The sequence below is a fragment of the Nannospalax galili genome, unplaced genomic scaffold (genome assembly GCF_000622305.1).
Source record: "Nannospalax galili isolate Female #2095 unplaced genomic scaffold, S.galili_v1.0 scaffold83, whole genome shotgun sequence".
Taxonomy (NCBI): domain Eukaryota; kingdom Metazoa; phylum Chordata; class Mammalia; order Rodentia; family Spalacidae; genus Nannospalax; species Nannospalax galili.
Window position 1 is genome coordinate 1,171,334 of NW_008352659.1, and position 10,635 is coordinate 1,181,968.

Genomic DNA, 10,635 nt, shown 5'->3' on the forward strand with positions numbered 1-10,635 from the left:
AAAAGCTAGAGATGGTGACCCATGCCTGAAATCCTAGAACTTGGGAGGCTGAGGCAGACAGGAGGACTGTCATAAGTTTTAGGCCATCCTGGGCTAGATGATGAGTTCCAGGCTAGCCAGAGCTACAAAATGAGACCCGTCTCAAAACAAAAGGGAGAAAACGAAACCAAACAAACAAAATAACAACAATAGCAAAAAGCAAAGCAAAATAAAAAGCAAAAAAGATGAAGGGAAAAAAAGCATGCAAAGCTTTGAATAGAAACATATAAGCCTATCAGGTAGACTAGCAGTCCAACCATCCCAGGCCTGTCTAAAACCAAGTTTCCCAACACTCGAGTCACAAAATTTGAAGGCCAGCCATAGCAAGCAGTACTTTGAAACCCAAAGCAGTACTTGAGTCAATCAGAGACCAGAACTTAAAATCTTGCCTTCTTTGATGACTCCCTTCCACCTCTTTGCCTAATCCTTTCAAATTTTATTTGGACATAACTCACACCTGAGTTAGGATGCTCTCCCTTGTCAGAGAAGCAGTTCATCCAGCTTTGTTTCAGATCAGTCCCAGGTTTTCCATATTTCCTTCTAACAAAAGGAATCAATGCCCATAACTACAACTTGGTACAAACTCTTTTTTCAAACAGAGATCACACACAGTCTAGCCCTGGCCAGCTCTCACTTCCCATCTTCCCTTAAACTTGCCTGTCTCTTGCAAAGTGAAAGATCAGCATACTTTTTATCTAAATCTTGCTAAGGAATATCTCTTCAGGGCATAAAACTTGAATGTAACACAAAAAGCTAATTCAAATTATTACTGTGAGCAAAGTTTTCTGTAATAATGCTTACATAAAACAAGGGTGGTGGTTTGGGAATTGTTCCTTAACTTACATATTTCAATTTCTGGTAACAGGAAAATGTAGTGTGTGGAAATGATTGGTGTGGACAGTAAGTAATGATAACTTTCTTTAATGAGCCTCATCTCTTCCATTCTCAAACAACTGTTCAAAGATGAATCTTCTGGAGGGAGAGTTCCCTTCCAAGCAGAGCCAACCTTTTGCCATTGCAAAATGTGGCTGTCTTCAAAGTTCAAGCTTGAGAAATGCACAGTGGAATTAACAAAAAAAAATATTTTGCAGCATGTTTGGCCACATTCATAGCTACCCTGGAGCACATGGTTTGGATGTGTCTGATGACCAAAAAAAAAAAAAAAACTATAAAACTAACTTCCTGTTTAAGTGTGATTATTCATTACTGATAATCTTAATAATTAAAGCTGAGGTAAGAGGAACCATGAGTTCCTGGCCAACCTTGGTTCTCTCTCTCTCTCTCTCTCTCTCTCTCTCTCTCTCTCTCTCTCTCTCTCTCTCTCCTCCATTTCCTTCCTCCTTCCCTTCCTTTTTTCCTTTCTCTCCTTTTCCCTTCCCTCTGTCTCTTTTTTCTCCTCTCTCTCTCTCTCTCTTTCTCTCTCTCTCCCCCCACCTCATTTTGTATTGAACCTACGACTCATACATACAAGACAACTAACACTGAGTTCTCCTTTTAAAGATTTGATTTGCCCAAGCTGGCCTTGACTTCACGATGTAGCCCAGGCAGTCCTCAAACTTTGGATCTTCCTGTCTCAACCCTCCACGTGGCTGGGATTACAAGCCTGTACCACCAAACCTGGTGTATATCTTCCTTTTAATTTACTGACAAAACATTTAGCTTTAAAAATAAATCTACTAGTTGTTTATAGAGATACTGGGTATCTTAGTATCAATAAATAAGGTTGATATTTTCATGTGTTCAAAGCTGGCTTTGGAAACTAGCAATGCTAGTGAGCGTAGAAAACTTTATTGAAGATATTATTAAGGCTATATTGGCAGTTAAGAAGACATCAGATATCAATCCTAATGTTGCAGTTGAGTGAATTCTCTAACTAGGTATTGTGTAAAATGGCAGCTTTAGGAGTTTGTAGAAAAGACTGTGGGAGATAAAAGTTCTGCTTGTCAGACAGATGAAGGCAGTTGCTTTCATCTATTCTGAGTTAATAACTGATTCCTATTATTACTGAGGGACCAGGAGTCAGAGACAGTTCCTTTTCCCAGGCAGGCAGGGAAAAGAGGCTCTAAGTAGACAAATGTATTTTCCACTTAAACATTTAGAATGGCTGGCTTCCTGCTTCTCCCTCTCCAAGACAAAGACTTGGCGGTGGGAACCTGATAATCAGTTTCCCTTTCTTTGTCTGGATTATCCAATACCCCGCAATAGCCCAAACCAGCAAATTCAAGGGGGAAAGGGAACTCATCCCACCCTCAAACACATAAAAATTTATTTAGTCGCTGCCAGACAAACTAGGACACCATCTTGTGTCCCCTTTGGGGAGTATTCTGTCTCTTTGTCTCTTTGTCTCTCTCTCTCTGTTTCTCTGTGTGTCTCTGTGTCTCTGTGTCTCTGTGTGCATCAGCTTTCTTTTTTTGGTCACCCACTTTTCCACATACCTTGTTACAAACATGCAATTTTTAAAATAAAGACTATAAAACTCCATTTGCAAAAGTCTATCATAAGGAGGACACACCAGCAGAAAGGATTCTTAAACTTTTTATTTCTATGAGTTTTTCTGTCAGTTTTGCTAGTTAGTGGTAAACCCTGGACCTGCCATTTTACAGACCTGTCTGAAGCTTCTAGCTGTATTCACGTTGCTCTTTTGAAGCAGCCCTGCTAATCTCACAACTGATCAGAATCTGAGCTTCAACCTACGGGTAGTGAGATCAGCAGCCCATCTGGACTCTGCTTTGAACGGTTTTAAATGTGATTTGAATGGCTACTGCACTTCATGGATTTGTTTGAATTGCCCATGCAGCTCCACGTTTGTTAAAGTGCATTCTTCCTTTTAAATAAGAGGAATAATCTTTACTCTTTAACTTAGGTACTTAAAAAAAAAAATGAACTTTTTGGTCTCTCAGCAGATATTCCCCAAACTGATCCTACCACTACAAATTTTGGTGTTCTATTTACAAACATTTATAGGGTTCCAGGTGGTGCCTCTGCTTTTTATAAAGCTCAGCTGAAGCCAGATGGTGCATACCTTTAATCCCAGGCCTTGGGAAGCAGAGGTAGGCAGATCTCTGTGAGTTCTAGGTCAGCCTGGTCTACATAGCGAGTTCCAGGCCAACTGTGGTTACAGGGAGACCCTGTCTCAAAAAGACCAAAAAACAAAACAAACAAACAAACAAACAAAAAACCCAAAACAAAACAAAACAACCCACCTCAGCTGACTGCTGAGATCTTGCTTTTCCTGCCTTCTTATTTAAATTGGTGGAGAAAAAAAATCAGGCTTTCATCTCTAGATGAACAACTTCACCAAGACAGCATCATTACATCATAGAAGAGACACCTGGTGCTAGACACATAAATAGTCATAACATATAAAAACATATTGGGCCTGGAGAGAGGGCTCAGTGGTTAAAAGCACTGGCTGCTCTTCCAGAGGACCCTGGTTCAGTACCCAGCACCCACAAGACAGCTAATAACTATAACTCCAGTTCCAGAGGATCTGATGCCCTCTTCTGGCCTCTTTAGACAATGTACACATATGATACACTTACATACATGCAGGCAAAACACTCGTACACATAAAATCAAAATAATAAAATATAAAAAATAAAAACAAAATGTTAAGTAGAACACTGTTTCTAAAATAGACACTGATAACCAAATTTGGTTTCTGAAAAAGACTGGATAATTTTGAAAAGAGCTCAAAGGATCTTACATGAAAAAAATATTTGCTGTGTGTGTGTGTGTGTGTGTGTGTGTGTGTGTGTATATATATATATATACACACTCTGAAGTTTTAAGCAAGTAACATTAATGATATTTTCTGGGGTCTGGAATAAATTTTCCCTTTTACATTTGATTTTTCCATTGCCAAGGATTTTATGGATGTTGAGATCAGTTTCTGCTTAGCGTGTGGCTGTGAGGTACAAGCCGGCTGAGGTGAGCCTCAGTGTGCTTTGCCTTGTGGATTTCGTGGAAGCCATCACCAGGAGTAGTGATGCCAAATTCTCATGCTTCTTCCCTACCTGGTGACACTTTTCACACTTGATCTTCCTCCCTACCTGGTGACACTTTTCACACTTGATCTCCCTCCCTACCTGGTGACACTTTTCACACTTGATCTCCCTCCCTACCTGGTGACACTTTTCACACTTGAACTTCTCCCTACCTGGTGACACTTTTCACACTTGAGTTGAATCTGCTGCTCCTCTTGCTTCAGCATCTCTGCCATTTTAGCTTCCTTGAGGCTATACTCATATTCCTCCTTCAGCCACAGCATCTCATGCTTACTCTGTATAATTTGACAGAGGCAAATCAGGTCACAGTGGGAAGCCTTAGCCTGGGCCCTCCCTCACTAGAGATCCACCTGGGTGTACCTGGCCTGCTGAGCTTCTTCCCATAACAGTAGCTCCAAACCCAACTCCACAATCCTCTGAGCTGGGTTACCCTCCAGAGTCTTCACACTTCAGGGATACCGGGGCCTAAGCAATCCTCATGAGAAACTCTCCAGCCATTGGATAGAAAGTTGTTCTGGGCAAGCTAAGACCTCCCTAAGCAGACCCCGTAGATACACACCTTTTCAGTAGCTTTAGTTACATTCCTGTAATGATAAAGCCAGTGAGCCAGGTACTCTATGGGGTCACTGGGCCGCACTCTTGCCACCTCTGCCAGTGCCTGGGTCAGGCTATTTCCAAAGCATTTCTTCAAGTATGCAGTTTCCATTCTGGGGATCTGGGAAACACCAAAGCAGAAACTCTGTTTTATAAATGCCATCCTCCCGAATGATGGGATTACATGAACGTACAACTATGTCTGGCCCTGATGTCTTTAATAGTTCCAACACTGCTCAAAAGTCCAAATCCCAAGACTCCTCTGAGACTCAGGGAAAACTAAGATATGAGCCTCTACAGAAATCAAAAAAGCAAGGCATGGTTGCACATACCTGAAATCCTGGCAGTCAGGATGCTGAGGCAAGAGGATCAAGAATTAAGGCCAGCTTGAGTGACATAGCAAGACCCTGTCTCAAAATTTAAAAAAATGTTGAAAGAACAAGTTTATTAATTAGGCTTGAAGGTAATCCTAGCTACTCAGGAGGCTGAGAAAGAAACACTACAAACTCAAGGACTGCCTGGGCCGCAGAGTGAGCTCAAGGCCAGTCTCGGTATCTGAGTGAACCAATGATCAAAAGGAAAACTTTAAAATAGGGGGTGGGGTGGGGTGGAGAGATGGCTTAGCAGTTAAGAGCATTGGCTGCTCTTGCAGAAGACCCGGGTTCGATTCGTATCACCCACATGGCAGCTAACCCTCTGTAACTCCAGTTCCAGGGGATCTAATGCACTCTTCTGACCCCCATGGGCATTGAACAACACAAGTGCACCTACATACATGCAGGAAAACACTCATACACATAAAATTAAAAATAAATAAAATATAAGAAGGGCTACGAGTATAGTTCAGTGGTTAGAGCACTAATTTGGCATACACAAGGCTCTAGGTTCAATCCCCAGTACTGTCAAATATAAATAAAGAGGAAGAGGAAGAGGAGGAGAACACAACAACGGCATAAGGTTCACAGTCCTACCCTGAAAGGATAAAATAGGAAAAGAATGAGAAATCGGACCACAGCAAGTGTCCTGTAAGTCCATGTCTACCAACACAGCAGTGTTATGTGAGCCGCAAATGACTTGAGCAGTCCCTTCCCTGTGCCTTGCTGGCTGCAGCCCACGTGGCCTCTCTCCTAGGCTGGCTCTGATCACTGTGTTCCACGTTTCTGGCATCTCTAACTTTTCAGGTTCTCACCACACTTTGGCTTCACTCTCATGGCTTCAGGTATTGCCCTTGCAGGAGTTACCTACAGGAACTCTGACCCTGCCACACTATGACTGGTCTCTCGGGGTACCCTTTGATATACACGTGGAGGCCTCCATGGTCCCACAGCTCTTCCATTCTGCCTGCCTGAAAATCCAGCATGACATGGGCAACAATGAAGTCTGTTACCAACTTGAGCAGTGGCTGGGTCCACTTGGACCTTAGTCACAGCAGGCTCTGAGTGTGTGCATGGTTAAGCACAGTGAAATGAGTCCTGAGGACTCTGGGCATTCCTGTGCTCACAGAGCACCCAGGGTCTTCTTCTCAAACAAGTCTTTGAGGCTGTGATGGATGGGGCTTGTTGGTTCTTGAGACACCTTCAAGGGAGTCTTTTGATTGTGCTGGTACTAGGTGTTTGGCTCTTACTTAATAACGTGAATCTCCCAGGCACTTGGATCCTCCTTGGCTGCGACTTTAAAACTGTTCCTTTTCTCACCAAACTGAAAGTCTCAACTCTTCCCGTTCTACTTTTTGGTCCTACTTCTCATGGTAAATCTGACTCAAAGCAGCCATCAATAATGAACTTGAATGCTGTACTGTCCAGAAATTTCCTTGGCTAGGTTAGTACATTGCCTTTAAACTCAGTCTCATACAAGAGCTCAGGGGTGTACAAAATTCAGGCAAGTACTTTGCCAGAATATAACGCAAATGGCCTCTAGTCCGGTTTCCAATAGAGTTCTCATTCTATTTAAAACCTCATGAGCCTCTCCTTACCCTCCACATTGCTATTAGTGTTCTGGTCTTCTAAGCCATCACCAGAACTGCCCATCAATTTCTGCTTGTAGCACTGTAGTCTTTCAATAGCCTGCTTCTCAAAAATTTTTCAAAATTCCTTTTACAAATTCCAAAGATTTCTGAACCACATCATCAAGTAGTCAAAGCAACGACCCCATTGCTTGGTACCAATTTTCTGTATCAGTAAGCTTTCTGTTGCAATGATAAAATGTCTGAAATACACAACTTAAAGGAGGAAAGGTTTACTTTCACCTATGATTTCAGAGGTTTCAGATCATGGTAACTTGGCATCATTGTTTCAGGTCCTGTGGAAAAGCAGAACTTCACGGTTGGCAGCAGATGGCTGAGAAAAGCTGTTCTCATAGTAGCCAGGAAGCGTGGAGAAACAGAAGAAGGGGTCAGAGACACACAGTCCCGTTCAAGGACATGGCCCTAGTGACTTACCTTCCTTCCATTAGGCTCTACCTATTAAAGGTTCCACGAGCCTCAACAGTGTGACAGGCTGGCAACCAAACCGTTGGCATGTGGCTTTTGGGGATATTTAAAAGCCAAATCACAACAGCACCTTTCTCAAAAGTACCAACAAAATCATACTTGCCAAAAGCTGTTATATTCAAAGGGGCTTTTTCTCTAAAGCTTTCCAGCTAGACTATATTAGACAGTGGGTCCTAGTGGTCATCAGTCTTAACAGGGCTTGGCACACTGGTAGTAAGAGTGGTGACAACCTTTAACTTACCCACACATACTTATCCCTAAGTACAGAGAAAATATCTGAGGTCCATGAGGGGCTCTCTGAGTATACAGCAAGCTGTGATATTGTGAGGTTGGGAGTCAGTCTATGACATAGACAACAGGTGCTCATTTGCCTTACAGTGAGAGAGAAGGAAAATGGTGAGCTTTTAAAGTCACTGCTAATGCACTACCCCACAGTATCACTTTAGGTGGAGGTGATGCTCCCGGATCTCCCAAAAGATGTGAAGAGTGGCAGATAATGTTGCCTGAGTCATTCTGCCATATTAGGAGTGACAGTGAACCAGAGCTACCAGGAGCACAGATGCCTGCATTAGATAGACAAGTTCCAGGTCCAGTGCTGCCACTTACAGCTGTGTGATCTTCAGCAAATTATTTGGTCTCTCAGGGTCTTAGTGTCTTCTTCTGGAAAACCGAAATAAAGCACATGTTTCATAATAATGAAAGATGACTAGAGCTGATTAAAAACATGGAAGATACCTAGCTTGGCATATAGAAAGAATTTAATAAATATTAACTATTATGTAGCAAGATGGTGTCAAGATTTGGCCTAGTCTCCAACCTCCTCCTGAGCAAGCCCATATTCCCATTTTTTAGCCTAAGGAGGGAGAGACAGGTGGACATACAGGTAGAGGAAAAAAAGTATAAATTTCTATCTCTTGCCATTACAAGGGTCTAGAAAGCCAAATACCCCAGCAAAAATGAAATCACTGAGCACACAGAGCTTCTAGTTATTTATTTATTTACTTGTTTGCTGTTTGTTTTATGAGATGGCGTCTCACTATGTGTAGGCTAGCCTGGAACTCACTAGGTAGCCAAGAGTGGCCTTGAACTTATGATTTTCCTGCCTAAGCCTCCTGAGTGCTGAGATAATAGGTATGTACCACCACATCCAGCTTCAGAACTTGTTATTAAATACCCTTCATCACTTAAAGGGTTCAGAGTTCCTTAAAGAAGGGCCTGGTTCAGGGTTGGGACAGCGAAAGTCTAATGAGTCTGGAATAATTTGTTCTGCCAGAAAGTAAGAAGACTAAAAAATAAAGTGGTTGTGGATACAGGAGCCATCTTAAAGGCCTATTCTAGGGCTGAACCTGACCTCCCAAAAGTTCCCATGTTCTCAAACCTGGAACCTATGATGGTGCTACCTTTTATGATAAAAGAAGATTTGCAGATGTGACTAAGGATCGTGAGATGGGAAGGAGATTATACACGTAAGTCAATTAAAAATGCTTATTACATTTATTTATTTATTTATTATTTGTATATTTGGGTGGCATGTAGATCCCAGGATGGAACTCAGATTGTCAGGCTTAGAGGCAAATGTCTTTATCCACTGAGCCATCTCTGTAGCCCACAAGTAGGCAAACCGTAATCATAAGTGAGGCAGGCTTAGCAGATAGTTTAGCTTGGGATCCCCATTTGGACTTGGGTTGTAAACACACCCTGAAATAATGCACTCAATGGCAACCTAGTGTCTTGGGCTGCATGTACTATGGTCACACACCCCTCTCCAAACAGTGTACCTAGCAACCTACAACCCCCCCATACCTACATTAAACAACACATACCCTGAATAATGGTATGACTTCCCTGTCCCTGGTAACAATCAAATTTAGATAGTTTGTATTCAAGCATATTCATTCCTAATGTATCTGGGTTTGAAGAATAGAAGATGCAGTCTGAACTGGTTTTGGGTACACGCTCAGTAAGGCAAACGTGTGCCCACTAGTAACCGTTTAGGGAGAATCCCCCTTTTACCATCTAATGCCTATGCATAATTAGGTGTGTGTATGACTAAAATCAGATACATTAATGGAAAAAGACATGCAAAGTAGGAAAAATGAACACATGACTTAATCTATCCATCAAAATAGAGAACCATCCAAATTACATCTTTAGTAACCAGTCCCTCCTCTTGAACTTCGTGAAAGGAATTCCCAAACAATAACTCAAGCCCTAGAGTATTCTCACTCATGCGGCCTGACATCAATATTGATAGCGTACTCTCTATAACCTGTCCTATCCCTTTGTTCCAAATATGGTTATCTTGCTACTTTTGCAAATTTGTGTGAGCCCTTATTTTCAAATCTTTCTATAAGAGAACAAAGCATCCAGGCCAGACCCCTGCCCCTACCATACAAGAATTGTTATCAGAGGGACACAGTAAGGCCAGACAAAGAGGGTGACAGAGTGGCAAGGCAGAGAAGAAGCAGCATGAGGTTTAGGGCCTTGAGCCAAGGGGACACAAAGAACTGGATCCCCCAGAAGGAAACTTGCTCTGCTGCCATTCAGGTTAGCCCTGTAACTGTAAGAGAATAAATTTGTTTCAAGCTACTAAACTTGGGGTAAGTGTGGAGGTTGGGGGGATCTGAGAAAGTTGCCATCTCTTTCTGCCAGTCTGTGACCTAACTGGGTGGGTGCACCAATAATCACTCTTCTACATCCCTCATGATGAATTAATGAAGGGCTTCTTGAACTGCACCTTGTGACGCTCCAGATTTGGAATCTATGTTAACAAAATCCCCACACAGTTCCCAAGCACAGATCCATACCTCTACCATTCCACAACCCAGGGCAGAATCACCAACAGCCTCTACAGGATGCCCTCACATTCCCTGAGCAGCTGGCTGGCTGCCACACCGGTTAAGCGTGACAAGCTCTGTGAGGAGACTATCCCTGGTACTTGGCACACACATACACTAGGTGCTCAATAATTTTGTCTTAAGGGTTGTGATGCTTGGGAACTAAGGACTCACCCTGATTCATCAGTGCACACTCTGCATTTATCAAAGTCTTCCCCACTGGGTAATGCCGTGACCACACACACTAGAAGAGAACATGGTAAGCGCCCCCAATATGATGCACATATCCCTAGGACAGGGGAAAAGTAAGCTCTAGTGCCTGAGGGAGGGATGCTCTAGACACCCTGGAGGTAGGGGGTGTTTGAGTTGGCTCTAAATGAAATCCAGCAGCGGTCACCAGCAAGTGCAAAGGCACAGCCTTGAAACTGCCAGGCCATGGAGCCTGCAGCAACAGTTCCCCAGGGCCCACAAAGATCCCTGGATTTGCAGATTCTCAGAGCTCCCCAAGAAAGGCTCCAGCCCCTTCATCTCTCAGTGCATGCTGAGTTCCACCTCTCGGTTGCAAGGCTCTTCTTCCTCTGAGCTTCCTCAGCAAGTCCACTGGGTTCTCCCTTCAGCGCCCCTCTTCCCGGTTGCGTGCATTCCCCCACTGACCCCTCCCCCCCCCCCC

General features: G+C 43.1%; 1 protein-coding gene across 1 annotated transcript in view; it reads right to left on the reverse strand.

Annotated features, from left to right (window-relative positions):
- Nucleotides 1-4,752, reverse strand: part of Dydc2 (DPY30 domain containing 2) — a 7,278-nt gene extending 2,526 nt beyond the window's left edge. Inside the window, exons 1-2 of the mRNA XM_008849825.1 lie at nucleotides 4,606-4,752; nucleotides 4,199-4,321 (exon numbers count right to left, since the gene is read on the reverse strand). Coding sequence (XP_008848047.1) covers nucleotides 4,199-4,321; nucleotides 4,606-4,752 — 270 coding nt within the window. The remainder of the gene's footprint in view (nucleotides 1-4,198; nucleotides 4,322-4,605) is intronic.
- Between the last annotated feature and the right edge of the window lie 5,883 nt (nucleotides 4,753-10,635).